Genomic DNA, 15,498 nt, shown 5'->3' on the forward strand with positions numbered 1-15,498 from the left:
GGCTTGGATAGAGGAAGAAAGGAGTCCTACTATCCTTTCCAACGATCTGAGGGAGATCTGGTCTTTGAGAAGAGTGTGAAGAAGTTCTTTTTTGATTGAGGTTACCTTTGATGGAGGAAGGTTAAGGGTGGCCTAGGAGGAATCTATTAGGAACCCTAGAAACTCTATTAGTTGAGAAGGGATTATTAGAGACTTTTCCGGGTTTATTAGAAAACCTAGCTCTGAAAGAAGAGAGCAGGTGAGCTGAAGATGAGAGTAAAGGGTTTGGTAATTCTGATTCATAAGAAGGATATCGTCCAGATAGATTAAGTCTGATACCTAGAGACCGGAGATAGGAGGTTTCATTATTTTCGTAAAACACCAAGGGGATGAGGAAAGACAGAAAGGAAGGGAAGAAACTTTCAACTGCCATTGGAATTGTAGAAATTTCTTGTGTGAAGGATGAATGGGAATCGTAAGATAAGCATCTTGAAAATCTAGTCTTACTAGCCACACGAACTGAAGTAAAGTATCCCTGAGATGGACTATGGTCGCCATTTTCAAATGGCGATATACTACAAATTGGTTGAATGATTTGAGGTTGATTACAGGTCTTAACTTCTTGTTTTTCTTTTGAACAAGGAAGAGAGATATCATAAACCCCGTGGGATCGGGAAGGGAAAGTTGAATAGCATTTTTTGGCAAAAGAACTTGAATTTCCGTGGAAATGAGATTGGTAATTTCCATAGAAAATCTTTGAGGAGGAAAAACATTTAAGACGGAAGGAAGTAGAGTTCTATGGAATAACCCTGAACTGTATCCAACACCCAGGGCTATGTTGTAATTGAACACCATTTTGGGAGAAACAAACAAAGACACCCTACCATGGGAGAGCCAAAATACTGGCTTACATTGGGAATTATTTGTCTTGACGTATCGTTGTCAGCGGCCGCAGAAACCTCTTGACCTCTGTGGGTAGAATTGGGGCTTGTAATCCTGGACGTTGTAGGAAAAATTTAAGAAGCCTCTTGAACCTTGGTTACGGTAGGAAAGGCCGGTAAAGCGGCTCCTGCCTCTACCGGCCCATGCAAAAACACATTGGTTAAATACTTTCTTCAGAGACTGCTGAGCCTTGTCAATAGACGAGAAAGTGGTAATGTAACGACTAAGATCCTTAATAAAAGAGTCGCTGAAAAGTTGGCCTTCTGCTTGTATTCCAGGGTTGAGGATAGCAAGATTTGCGAGCTTGGCTTCTAATTTTAGGAGTAATCCCTTCCTTCTTTTGTGAATGATAGCCAAATTTGCATTGTGCAGGAAGCAAAAAGCCCTTTGAACCCAAAGGGAATGGTCTGTAGGGTTAATATCTGAATTGTCTAGTCTGGCCGTTTCAACACGGTGAAATATACGGGCGAAACGACCAACCACATCCAGTAACTGGTCCTGGCAAGTTGTCCAAGATTTATCCACCTCCTTGCGAGGGTCTTTTCCAAATTTCATAAAAAAGATAATCAAGGATTGATCGATGGAAGGCGTAGAAGTGACGTGAGACAGTAAGAAAGGTCTTGGATATTCAGATTTTAACTTTGCTTGTGTTTGTTTGTCTAAGGGGAGACGAAGACGTGACAAAATGTAATCTACAACGAGGGAAGGAGGTAGCCATTCAGTTGAATTGGGATGATGTATCAGAGTAGGATCAAACCTGGAAAATTCCCTTGGTATCTAAAATAGAATGGGAAATGGAACTGGATAATTTTATTTTCTTGGGAGGTGGAGGGGAAGAAGTGTTGCCAGAGGCATCAGATTGGACCAAATCATTGTCAGTGCCAATATCTCTGAGATTATGATCTTTTTGGGCACTTTATTCATGTTTTTAATTTTTAATTTGCATTTAGAATGCAAAATCGAACTATTTACATTAATGGAGTTATTCCCCTCCTTTCGTGGAGGCCTGGGAGGAATTAAATCCTCAATCTGTTGTGAGGAAACCTCCCTCATCAGGTGTGCACCACTAGAAGACTTCTTTTTTATAATAGGAGACAATTTGTGTTTTCTGCTTTCACCCGCAGAATGGGCCAGTAAGGTACTGGACATCATATTCCTTACGGAATTCTCAATATTCTTTGACATTTTTTCTATAGAAGATTGTAAAGCTTCTTGTACAGAAGACTGAATAAATTCAGTCAAATCCTAATTAAAAGCTTCCCCACTGTCATTATTATCAGGGATTAAAGGGGAACTGTCTATCTTCATTCTTAAATAGAAAAAACCTGAAAGGTAATAAGGAAAAACCAGTAGAAAAAGGGTTAATACAAGTGGGAGTGAAAATGGGTGGGAAGAAGCAAATAGACACTCCCCTGAGGCGTGTGCACCGGTAGAAGGTTGTCTGTCCGAAGCATAAAGGAAAGTTGAAGCTGCGCCCCTTTGGAGAAGATTGGGCGTGTTAGGGCGGTCTTAGGCACAGTGAATTTTGTTGTTCCTGAGGCGAACGAACCGGCAGAAGGCAGCAACCCCATGTTGCTGGACCGCGCAAGGCAAAAGAATAAGGAGAAGGCCCAAACGGTAAAGCAGCGCAACGGTTAGAACCATTAATGTGTGCGAGGGAAAGATGCTTGAGGGAATAATAAGGGGTGGTGGGGGTGCGGGAGGCTCGAATAATAAACGCGCGGAGTGCTAACTGAGAAAGCGGAACGGAACATTCTGAACTGGTAATAAAAACAAATCACATATGCACACACAGAATATACAGTAAACAAAGCTTCTGAGTTAACAGTAAAAGAGTACTTATCTTGACTGCGAGCAGCAAGAAAAGAGGGCTGCTTGCAGTCAAGTTTGTACTCTACAGTGTCAGCTGTTACCCTATTGGTGCTTATTGTTCTTACGTTTTTTCTTCCCATTGGCTAGCTTGTCGCTAAGTCCATTGGGATTTGTAGTTCTTGACTGCTGCTATATTAATTAAAGCAAGATAAGAATGCATAATAGGAGCCTCTGATCTTGACATAAAATTATAAAACACCCATGTCGATCAATAAACAGTTAATCTATCAATACATTCTCTCGCCTACAGACAGGAATGTATGCTGCTGTTTGTTGGCTGCTGTATTTAAATTCGCCATTGAGCAGGCATTGGCTTCATCTCTTGCTCACGAGTCAATGACAATTTTGTTTCAGTTCCTTCCTCCTGATCTGAGGTCTTTCTTCCTTAATATTGTGGTTGTCCCGCCCAAGAAGCCTTTCGGCCTCATATTGTTTCAAATGCATTGGTTGTATCCTTCAACTACCGACTTCATAACAAGACTATTTTATATTTCTTTATTATAATTCCTGCTTCCCCTTATATCCCCCATGCTCTACTTGCTTGCATCCACTATGCTGTGTCCTCTGGTCATTGCTAATACAGCTGCATGCTGTTATCCTCGAATACATTTTTCACCATTACAACACCATTCCAACATGGCAACCACAATGGGTTTCTGGAGAGTATTCCGACACCTTGGCAATGGCCCATATACTTTTAAAAATAACATTTGGTGACTGTAGTAACCCCGGCACCTAGTTAATTGTTTTTGTGATAACTTTGTTTTGTTTGCCTTATAATAATTATTATTTGTAGCGCCGCCAACATGACGTAGAGGGAAACGCTTGAAGATATTCGAGGCTTATCATGGTCCTCGTATTTTACCTTCTTCAATCGTTTTTTCATCATATACGACATTAATTTGTTTCTAACAATTTGGAATTTCGAGATATTGTCCTTACTATAGCCTTGATAAAGTCTATCCAGACGAAACACGTGTCGGCTGTTTGTATACCATTTGGACTGTTGTCCACGGCTGTTATATATTAGTTGGACTTGTACACTTGAACAAGGATTCATGTTTCCATCTTCGATTCTGGTTCCAAGATGTCAGCTTAGGCCACAGGCCTTTGTTCTTATTCAAAGACAATACGAGGAATAAAACTGAACATTACAGCTTCTTGGGATGTGCCTTGGTGTTTTTTCTATGCACATTACAACTGTAACCCGATCGGGGTGACAGTTTACGCACTCTGTGGCTGGGTGCATACCTCTTTGAGCACTCCCCCCATCGTTTTACGTCATCATGGACCTTGCAAATGAACAATAGCTTATATTTGGAAAGTGCGCTCTCTCCTGCACACGTTCATTTAACAAGCATTGGCAAAGAAAATAAGTATTGCCTGTGACACAAGGTCACAGATCTATTGGTTTTGCCATTTCTATTTCCTCTAGATGGCCACTATGCAGTCATATGCTCAGGGGTTGGGTTGAAGGTCTGTCCGAAAGCCATGCCCTGTTGAACACCCCTGCTGCTCATGGCAGAAAGGTTGTCTCTGCCTTATTTAGACTTGCAGGAAATTATGTGTACAGGAAGTTGGATACCCAGGAGGTTGGGTGCAGGTCCTACAGCCAATCCCATCTAGTTAGTGGAATGTTGTATGCTACTGTGTTTCGAAGTGTCGGAGGTTTGATGCTTTAGAGTTTTGGCACATGACTTGGCCAAATTCAATTCACCCATCTAACATTGTTATTACTATTTTAGTACATGTTCTATTGTTTTTCTCTGTTGTGCCTCATATTATATTTTTGCTCCTAGGTGTAGAAAATGGTACCTATGTAAACCCACTGCGACCCACTCAATCTTGTCTGCGTTATATAAAAATGCTAAAAATTAAATAGATAAATAGAATAAATACATTGATCTAGTGCAGTGGTTCCCACCCTTTTGACTTCTGTGGGCCCCCACTTTGTGATTACTGAAGCCTGGGGACCCCCACTGAATCTTTATTCAAATCACAGTCAGTAAGGAGCACAGCAACAGAGACGTTCACATGCCCGGACAAGTTCTGAATTATTCACACCTTGGGCAGTGCTGCAGTAAGCAAGTTCTGCTAGTCTGTGAGCTCCATGGCGGGAGGGTAATAAAGTCAGAGTCAAAGTTAAGAACAAAGAGAAAAAGGAGGGCGACACAAGGTGCAGTAACATAAACCTTAAAAACCACCTACCCATAATGAAGAGAGATGAACTGCATTATAGTTGTCTCATATAATGTGTGAGTTGTGGTCTTGGGTCAGAGGGGAGGCATGCTGAGTATCCGAGGTTAGGTACCCTGCACTTTGAGTGGGTGGTGCCTTACGCGGGGGGTGGTATTCCAGCCGTGAGTCTACCGGTGATTCATCCTCCTCCTAATCTCACACTCTTAATTGCCCGTCCCCGCCCAAAGGTGGTAGATCCTCCAGGATGAGTGCCCAGGCACCAGGGTCCAGCCCTCAGTCTGCTTTCTGCTGTAACACTTGTCCCTCCCTACCTGCCCTCTTGCAAAGCTCTGCCACCAGCCTTGGAGTCTGGGTCCGATCAAGGTTTTCTAGGTCATTGCTAGCATTTGAACAGCTAGAATCAATGCTAGGTCCATGGATTTGGATGAGACAACACCGAGGCCCATATTTATTCTTTTTTAGCGCCGCATTTGCATCGTTTTTTTTAGGCAAAACCGGCACAAACTCACAAAATACAATTGTATTTTGTAAGTTTTGCGCTGCTTTCGCGTCACAAAATGATGCAATGCGGCGCTAAAAAAATAAAAATATGGGCCCTAGTTTTTTGGTGAGGGAAGCTATCCAGTGTGCAGTCAGGTTTAATAGGGGTGGGCGGTCTGTGACTATCTGTATTAGCTCCAGTACTGTGCGCCTGCACGTGGCGGGATGTGGGCATCTCCATATCATGTAGATGGAGTTGGCATTGTCCTCTCCATATCTAGGGCAGCTCATCCATGCCTGCGTTAAGTATGCCCTGTGTAAATAGTAGTACTGTATGAGTTTAAAGCCTGTGTTGCATGATGTATTTGTAGTGTACTGTAATATGTTAGTCTAGTTTTGGTCACTGATATGAGATCCCTAATCTAATTTTCAATGTCCCCTAATTGGCTGGAAGTCGACTTCCCCTGCCCCAATAGTGCCCTATAGATCAACGAGGTGACGCAGTGCCTCCCTGATATCTCCGGCCAGATTGCCACCATTGTTTTATAATTGCTGTAAGCACTCAGTGAAGTAGAATATTACTCTCTGGGATTGCATAGCTGTCCCACAGCTCATCAGAGTTTAACAGTATGCCATTCATGTAGAGATCGCCCACTTTAGTAAGGTTGAGTGCTTGCCGATCTCTGAGTCTGTGCCGGTTGCCCCCATGAGGGAGGGCCTCCCTATCATAAGGTGTTTATGTCTTTGTTCGTTGGAGTGCCCAGTGCCAGACATAGCACAGCTGCACCAATAGGATGTTCTCCTTACCCTGCAGAGGCAGGCTACTGGGTGTCAATAGGAGGTACACCAACATTTTCTTTGGTGGGGCACCCCCTGGCATCATTTCTGGGCTCTCCCCAGTTATGTTCCCACCAATAAGCTGCCCACTGTAGTTGAGCTGTCAAATAATATAATTCAAAGATGGTTCCACTAGGTCCCCTTCCGCCGCACGGAGCCAGAGTTTCACCAATGCAGTCCATCTCTGGCTTGTATACCAACTGGGCTATGTAATCAGCAAGTCAGTTTCACAGAAGACCTTCCTAAGAACAACTATGGGTAGGGTGGTCAAGAAATACAGTAGTCGGGGTAGGACAATCATCTTAATGAGGGATATCTTGTCCCTAACAAACAAGGGCAGTGTAAGCCAGAATACGATTCTGGTGTATAATGCTGTCTACTGCAGCCAGGATGATTCAGTCCAGGTGTTGGTCCGTCATGTGATAAATGCAGACCCCAAGATATTCGAGCATTGTGGGGACCAATAGCAGTGTGCCCCTGAGGGTCCAGGGGTGCACTGCTCACGTGTGGGCACCAACAGGAATTTGCAGGATTTGTCCCGGTTGACCTACTGGCCGACAACGGTCCCATAGCATTCTAGTGCTTCAAATGTTCCCTGTAAGTCATCCACAGATCCCCGCATATAAAGCAGCATGTCATCTGAATACAGTGACAGGTAGAGTGGCGTTCCATTAAGGTAGAGCCCAAGAAGTGGCCATATAGAGAAATTTCCAATACAAGGAGTCGAAAGCTTTCTCAGTATCAATGGGCAAGACTATGGCCCTCATTCGGACCTTGGTGGGCGGCGGAGGCCGCACGCCACAGTCCCGCCGTCAGGTTACCGTTCCGCGGTCGAAAGACCGCGGCGGTAATTCTGACTTTCCCGCTGGGCTGGCGGGCGGCCGCCTTCAGGCCGCCCGCCAGCCCAGCGGGAAAGAGGCATCCACGATGAAGCCGGCTCGGAATCGAGCCGGCGGAGTGGAAGCTGTGCGACGGGTGCAGTTGCACCCGTCGCGTATTTCACTGTCTGCGCAGCAGACAGTGAAATACATTTAGGGGCCCTCTTACGGGGGCCCCTGCAGTGCCCATGCCAGTGGCATGGGCACTGCAGGGGCCCCCAGGGGCCCCGCGACCCCCCCCTACCGCCATCCGGTTCCCGGCGGGAGAACCGCCGGGAACTGGATGGCGGTAGGGGGGGTCGGAATCCCCTCGGCGGCGCAGCTAGCTGCGCCGCCTTGGAGGATTCCAATGGGCGGCGGTACACTGGCGGGAGCCCGCCAGTGTTGCCGGTCCGACCACGGCTTTACTGCCGCGGTCGGAATGCCCATTGGAGCACCGCCGGCCTGTCGGCGGTGCTCCCGCGGTCCTCCAACCCGGCGGTCATGGACCGCCAGGGTTGGAATGACCACCTATGGCTGATTGAGGGAGCTCCACAGGGTGGTCCACTACTGGTATTAGGAGCTTAATGTTGTGGACAATACTGCGAGGGGGGGTTAAACTCAGATTGGTCAGTGCGTTTAAGTTCTTGAATTAGAGGCAGTAACCTATCATCTAGGATATGACTGAGAATCTTTAATCAACACTCAGTAATGATGGGGGTCTGTAGGAGCTAACCATTTCCTTTGATCCAGTTTAGGGAGTGCTGATATGCATGCTGTGCTGGAGTGTGCTGGCCTGTTTGGCCTCACTGAACAACTTTTTCAACTTCAGAAGGTCCCCATATGCTACATAGAACTAGATCAGAATGGTATCTTCCCTCATGTCACTCCGTTGATTGCTCCCCTAATTTCCAGTTTCGTTATGGTTTCTTCCAGGGGCCACACCTCTGTTAGTAGCAGACGCTTCAGCCTAGCTCCTAAGATATAATCATGGAGCATCTGCACATTGTATGTTTCGCCCAACGCATATAACTGCTTATGCAAGGAATTCCCGGTTGATCTCTGATGGTGAGTAAACCACTTCAATGCTGCTTGTTTTGAGGCTAAGGATCTGGGACCTCCTCTTGTCCAGGTTAACCAGCCAGGCTAACTGTCTGCCTGGCTTATCATGTTCATTGTGTTCTTTGGTTATATAAGAGTGATAGTTAAACACCCGCAACCCTCAAGTAGCCTAGCCTCAGATTCTGGTTTCCCATTCCTATCTTCTCTGAGCATTGGAGCATATCCTCTTTCTATCAGATAGCCACATGCAGTTGTGCACTCACTTTGCATGTGGTAGCTAGGCATTGCCCACTTATCGCCACTTTAAAAGCGTACCACTCCATCATCTGGGAGGAGGCAGTGTCCTCATTCTCCCCAGAGTAGCGGTCTATAGTGTCCTCCCATGTGGTCCCAAAGGCTGGGTCCTCCATCAGTAGCGGATTGAGCCTGTACGTTGGGACCAGTCCTAAAGTGCATGTTCTCTATGTTTAAAACATGGTAACATTGGCGTCTCCATGTTTGCCAAATTTGATTTATTGGTAAGTCTGCCCAGGGCCTGCAATTCAAATGGTACTAGTGGGCCTGCAGGACTGATTGTGCCACCCACTACATAAGCCTTATAAACATGTCTCAAGCCTGCCATTGCAGAGTCTGTTGTGCAGTTTAAACTGCCAGTTTGACCAGGCAAGTGTACTCACTTGCCAGACACAAACCTCCCTTTTTATAATCCTAGTCACTCCTAAAGTAGGCCCTGGTTGCCCCAGTGGCAGAGTGCAGTGTATTTAAAAAGTTGAACATGCACTTTTAAGTTTACCATGTCCAGTTAGTGAAAAGCTCTTAAATCCGTTTTTCACCAATGCAAGGATTATCTCTCCCATAGGCTAGCATTGGTGTTGCCTTAAAACTTCTTGTAAGTGTAATTTCGATAAAAATATGGAGTGTGATGTCTCTGGACTTGAAATTTAAAAATATATCTTTTGGTGAAGGTGGTTTTTAAATCGCAGGTTTGAAAATGCCACTTTTTGAAAGTTTGCATTTTCTTACTTTCACCATTCTGTGCTTTAGTCTTCCACTGAATACGCGTCTGGGTTTAGGTGACAGCTACATTTGTACATTCTCTCCAGACAGCCACAAACAGGAGGGGCTGTGTGTGTCAGGAGATACATCTGCATTCATCTGCATACTGATAGGCGCCCTGGTCAGGGAGAGGGAGAGGCAGTTCACACTTTCATCTGAACAGGCCATGTCCTGCCCTCACGCAAAAGGCTGTTTACCCCCTACTGGTATCCTGGAGCCAGGGCTTTGTTAAAAGGGATCCTTGTGCACTTCAGAGAATTCTTTTGGAGCTACCCCTACATCAAAGGCCTTTTTGGGTATGAGTACTGGGCCTCTGACACCATTTATTCGTGACACTTCATGACTGAGGACATTCTACCAGGAAGAAGGACCACTGTGCTGTCAGGAGGGACTGCCACTTTGTTGATTGCTCTGCTGTGTAGCCCTTCTGTCTGGTACTTCTTGTTGCCTGAGAGTGAGAGGACTGGATCCAACTCTCTACATCTTGCAATTTGAAGGTTGTCCAAGGGCCTTACTGAACTTGCTTCCTGTTTCTAAAGTCTCAGGGATATCAAAGACTTCACCTGCAAGCACCTGGGCTCCACTTCTGTGAGTCCTGCTGTGCCAAGTGGTGCTAAATCCAGTAATGGGTCCTTGGAGGTGAGTGTGATTCTGCAACACAACAACCTACGCAACAACATTGGAGTGTCACTTGAAAATGTTGCATTCCACTACAGAAAATGCTGCTTTGCCACTGCCTGCACCTAAGCTGCAGGCACCACTGCGCACTGCATCAGCCCCAACTTACAACGCAGCACCAAACACATCGGAACCAGTACTCATCACTTCTGGACATCGACACATCAGCAACGTTGCCCGATCAGGAAACAACGCATTGCCTGCCAGCATCCCTTCCTTGAGCAACACATTGTCACCGAGCATCGACACAACAAAGTTACTGTCACAGGGTCAGCATGACTCCTGTAGCCGGCCCACGCTCCATCGCAGTCAGATTACACTTTTGGATTTGCCCCAGTCCAGCATGTCCAGATAGCCCCGGTTGGAGCTAGTGTCTTGTAAGCACTGCATTTTGATTTAATCTTTGAAAATTCATAACTTGACTTGAGTATGTTGGATTTTTGTAAACCTTTAGTGTGTATCTTACTTGCTCTGACTAGGATTGTGGTCCTGACTTGGACAGAGGACAAACCTTTGCCAACTAGAGACCTAACTTCTAACACCTCTGATGTAAGAGCTTGACTCCAACACACCAGAAACAGTTTTGAAACAACACTGGTATGAAAATGTCTGGTTGATTGATCTAAACGCCTGCATTCTTAGAATAATGATACGTTCCCCCCTTTCCTAATAATTTCATTAGCATTAACAAGAGGCAATCTCATTATCTTGCTATAATAAGGGTAAGTCAACCAAATGTTTTTTGGTTGTAAAATCATTGTGCCTTAGTAACATATAGAATATCAGTACAAACAAATGTAGATAACATTAGCTCACATTTGATATGATATGTTCTCTAACTCAGGACAGTACATTCCCTGCTCAGTTGAGCTAAGCACTTTGTGAAATGGAAAGTGACATTACCACATGATGAAACGTAAATAGCTAATAGATCACAAGACCCACCATGGCTTGGGTGAATAGCATTCTATTAGTTTAGGATCCTTACAACAATGTACAGTAATATCTAGAAATCACCCAATACTTTAGACTGTCATTAAATCCTACTTGGATTTCTTCTCAAATACAGTGAGGAGTAACCTTCGTTATGTCACAGTATCATAGAGTTTCACGCATTGGTGCTCAGTTTGATTTATCTGTGAACATGTGAAATTAATTGAAAGATGTCCATGTGTTAAGCTTCAAGGAAACATCAGGCACAACTAGGAAGTAAGTCAAGCAAGGGAATACAGAGTTAACTGAATGAAGTCCCTGCAAGCAGCCCTGTAACTGTGCCTGAATCACCTTTCAAAACACCTAGCATCCCGTTGTTACTGAACAGTGGCTTTATTGGTTGCCCTGTGTTTGACTAGCTTTCATAGGTCTAGGTCTCTCAGTGTTAGAAATGGGGTCTCTGGTTGGCAGTCAGTTTGCACTCTGTCCAAGCAGGGACTCTCACTCTAGTCAGGGTAAGGGATATACATAGCTCAGATAATCCCTGCTCTCCCCCTTGGTAGCTTGGCACAAGCAGTCAGGTTTATCTCAGAGGCACTGTGTAAAGTATTTGTACCAACATGCAGTAACACTGGGAAAACACCACAAAAGTACACAACACCAGTTTAGAAAATTAGCCAATATTTATCTGAGTAAAACAAGAGTAAAATGAAACAAAATCCAAAATACACAAGCAAAGTTATTAATTTTTAAAGATTAAACTTCAATATAGCACTTAGAAACACAAATGCTTCGAATTGATGAGCATCGTGAGGAGTTGTTCCCAACAATTCATCTCTAATAGCACCGGTCACGGAGTCACAGGGACCCCCAGGTACAGCACCTTGAGAAAATGAGGAAACAAACTGGTGCACAGAGTTGGTGATTGAGGCATCGCTGGATCTGGTGTAGCATCGGTTCTTGTGCTGCGAAGCAAAGGAGAGTAGGTATCGGTTCGAGGCATCGGGTCCTTGTTGCGGAGCTGTGGAAATGGCATTGGTGTGAATCACTGGATCTGCGCACTTCCGGCAGGGTCGATATCCGGCGGTCATAACCTGGTGCAGCAACTGGGATTTCGGGTTATGCCATGATGCTGCAGGCACCGCAGCATGGTCGGGTGTCACGGCACTTTGAAATTCACAGCCGTGAACTTCATCAAGGCTGAGCCGGCATCGGGCCTTCAGGGTCGTCGCTCACCAGTGGGGACCACGGCTTCAGTTGCAGGCAGCATTGCGGGATCCAGCAGTGGCATCAGTCCGGAGTTGTCCAAAGTTTGTGAAGTTGGTTCTTTTTGGTTTTTCACCAGCCTCTTCTTTCTGGGGCCCAGGGACTGCATTAGGCACCACTTGGCAGGGTCGGAGTCTCAGCAGAGAGTCCAGGTGCTGACAGAGGAAGTCTTTGATGGCCATGAGACTTCAGAACCGGGGGCAAGCTGAGTCCAAGCCCTTGGAGAAACTTCACAAGCAGGATACACAGCAAAGTCCAGTCTTTGTCCTCTCTGAGGCAGAAGCAGCAACTGCAAACCAACCCAACAAAGCACACACAGCAAAGCTGCAGTACTCCTCCTCCAGCTCTTCTCCTTGGCAGACGTTCCTCTTGGTTCCAGACGTATTGTAAACATATGGGGTTTTGGGCCCACTACTTATACCCCTTTCTGCCTTTAAAGTAGGCAAACTTAAAAGGGAAGTCTCTGTTGTTGACAAGATCCTGCCTTGCCCAGGCCTGGCTCCAGACACATAGCAGGGGGTTGAAGACTGCATCATTTGAGGGCAGGCACAGCCCATTCTGGTGTAGGTGTCAGCTCCTCCCTCCCCAATCTAGCCCAGGAGACTCATCAGGATATGCAGGCTAAACCACAGCTCCCTTTATGTCACTGTCTAGAAGGAATTCATAACAGCCCAACTGTATCCAGAAGTGGAATACACAAGCAGGCAGAGTCACAGAATGGTTAAGGAAGAAAATGCCCACTATCTAAAAGTGGCATTTTAAAACTGAGAATCTAAAAAACAACTTTTCCAAAAGATGTATTTTTTAATTTTGGGTTCAGAGACCCCAAACTCCCTATCTCTATCTGTTCCCAAAAGGAAACTGCACTTAACAGATATTTAAAGGCAGCCCCTACGTTAACCTATGAGAGAGATAGGACTTGCAACAGTGAAAACTGAATTTGGCAGTATTTCACTGTCAGGAGTACATGTCATACCTTTAAAATACACTGCGCTACACCAAACTGGCAGTACAGGACTGTACCCAGAGGCACTGCAGTGGCAGGTCTGAGACATGTTTCAGGGCTACTCATGTGGGTGGCACAATCAGTCCTGCTGGCTCACTAGTAGCATTTGATTTACAGACCCTAGGCACCTCTATTGCACATTACTGGGGACTTACTAGTAAATCAAATATGCCAATTAGAGATAAACCAATCACCAATACAATTTACACAGAGAACATAAGCACTTTAGCACTAGTTTTCAGTGGGGAAGTGCCCAGAGTCCTAAAGCAAACACAAACTGCCCAGAAAAAATAGGAGGAAGGAGGTAAAACGTTTGCGGATGACCCTGCAAAAAGGGCCAGGTTGAACAGTCAGGTTTCAAACTTGTTGACCCACTGGAAACCCATGACACTTCTGAATCCCAGCGCAAAGTGAACCATGTTGTCTGTGATAGAAAAGTAGTGAACACTTGGAATGCGGAGATAGAGAAATGTAAACGGCAGACTACACTCACCCAATAAAAACCACAGTGATTCTCTTAAGGGTTTACACTTCACAGGTAGTTGCTGATAAAATATTTGAAATCGACATAACTCTATTCCGAGAGGAAATATGTAATTACATCAAATCTGTTATAAATACCAAATATGCTGACACATAAGTACTAAGCTTACCCTTCTCAACATTGAGTTTGGCTTTGATGAGTGTTAGACCTGACAGCCTTAGGGTGGTCATCCCCCAAACCTTTTGCATGCCTCCCTCCATTTTTCTGACACTGTTTTTGTTGGCTTTAGGACTCTGCACACTTTACCATTGCTGTCCAGTACTAAAGTGCATATGATCTCTCCCCTAAACATGGTAACATTGGTTCCTACCCAATTGGCATATTTAATTTGCTTGTAAGGCCCTAGTAAAGTGCATTACATGTGCCCAGGGCCCCTAAATTAAATGCTACTAGTGGGCCATGTCCTAAGAAGAAAGGTTTCTTTGATCATAAGACAGGGAAGTTTGTACCCCAATGTACAGAGTGCACCAAGTATGCTCACTCTAAGGGTGACTCCAAATGTGCAAAGAGGGCACAGTCCTTCACAGGTGGGAAGACACCTGGGTTGGCTAGTTGTAGTATTGTAATGTTGTTTTTACATTCTGTATTTTTATTATTATTGTGTTTTTCACAGTTTCTTCTTGTTTTGCGCCACTTGGTATGTTCCATCTCTCCCCCTGGCTTGCTCTCTGTTCTTCTGTCTGGAATGCTCCCAGTGTTCTTCTTTGACAGTTGGACAGGAGCATCCTGGGCTGTGGAGTGGTTGGAGTTCTTCTTATTCATATTACTTTTATCTGGATTAAACTTTCTGGAAGAAATCACATTGGAGTGTGGGCTCATCATTCACAATCTTCTACATGGATCTTCACTTCACTAGTGTAGCACTTGGGGAGGAGGTAGTCCCAGTTAGTTTTGGGGAGCAGACAGAGGTAACCCTAGTGTCCTTGTTATGAGGATATGGTGCCAAAAGCCCACATGGCTTCCAATACTTCCAAGTATAGGCAGTGGGTCACCATTAATGGGCAACAGGCAGAGGATCTGTGTGACCCAGGAGCCAGCATGACTACTGTCACGGAACAGCTGGTGTCAGCAGAGCAGGACCTACCGAACACATTCCAACAAGTCATAGTCACTGACAATCGAGAGAGCCATCTACCATTGGCTCTAGTTCCCTTTGAGTGGGGGGGATTATGATACTCTGAAAGTAGCTGTGAGTCCTGCCATACCTGTAGATTGTCTGTTAGGCAATAACCTGGAGCACACTAACTGGAGAGAGGTAGAGCTCTGGTCTCACTTGGAGATGATGGGATTGCCTGAGTGAGTCTGTATGACCACATGGGCTATGGCTGCCCGGGAGGTAAGTCAAGAGCGCCTGGAGCCTGGATGAATGCCCCAGACAGCTGCTAAGGAGAGGGGCAAGGGCATGGCAAACCAGTCCCAGAAGTTCCCACAGTGGAGGTTGACTGGGGTCCCTGTGGCGGAGGCCCCTGAGCCAAGCAGGGAGGACATTGCTGCCCCAGGTGAACTACCTGAGCTTGCTGGCTGGGAAGTTGAGGGTTGGCCCACCAGGGAGGAATTCTGCAAAGCGTAGAAAGAGTGCCCCACTCTTGCGGGCTTGATTTAACAGGCCTCAGTCCATGCAGCAGGTGAAGCCTCTGTATATCACCTAATTTACTGGGAGAATGATCTCCTACATAGCGAGCCTAAGGCTCCTGGTTCTGTGGCAGCATATGTGTTGGTGGTCCCCCAGTGTTACCAGGCCTCCCTACTGGGTTTGGCCCATGACATACCCTGGCAGGACATTTAGG

The 15,498-nt window shown here is 45.6% G+C and overlaps 2 protein-coding genes across 2 annotated transcripts in view; one reads left to right on the forward strand and one right to left on the reverse strand.

The window, feature by feature from the left end:
* TNNI3K (TNNI3 interacting kinase) overlaps positions 1–15,498 on the reverse strand; it is a 2,589,932-nt gene that overhangs the window by 212,864 nt on the left and 2,361,570 nt on the right. The window lies entirely within an intron of this gene.
* The window catches only part of LRRC53 (leucine rich repeat containing 53), a 179,678-nt gene continuing 179,205 nt past the window's right edge, over positions 15,026–15,498 (forward strand). The window contains exon 1 of the mRNA XM_069233133.1: positions 15,026–15,047. Coding sequence (XP_069089234.1) covers positions 15,026–15,047 — 22 coding nt within the window. The remainder of the gene's footprint in view (positions 15,048–15,498) is intronic.

The sequence above is a fragment of the Pleurodeles waltl genome, chromosome 4_2 (genome assembly GCF_031143425.1).
Source record: "Pleurodeles waltl isolate 20211129_DDA chromosome 4_2, aPleWal1.hap1.20221129, whole genome shotgun sequence".
Classification (NCBI taxonomy): Eukaryota; Metazoa; Chordata; class Amphibia; order Caudata; family Salamandridae; genus Pleurodeles; species Pleurodeles waltl.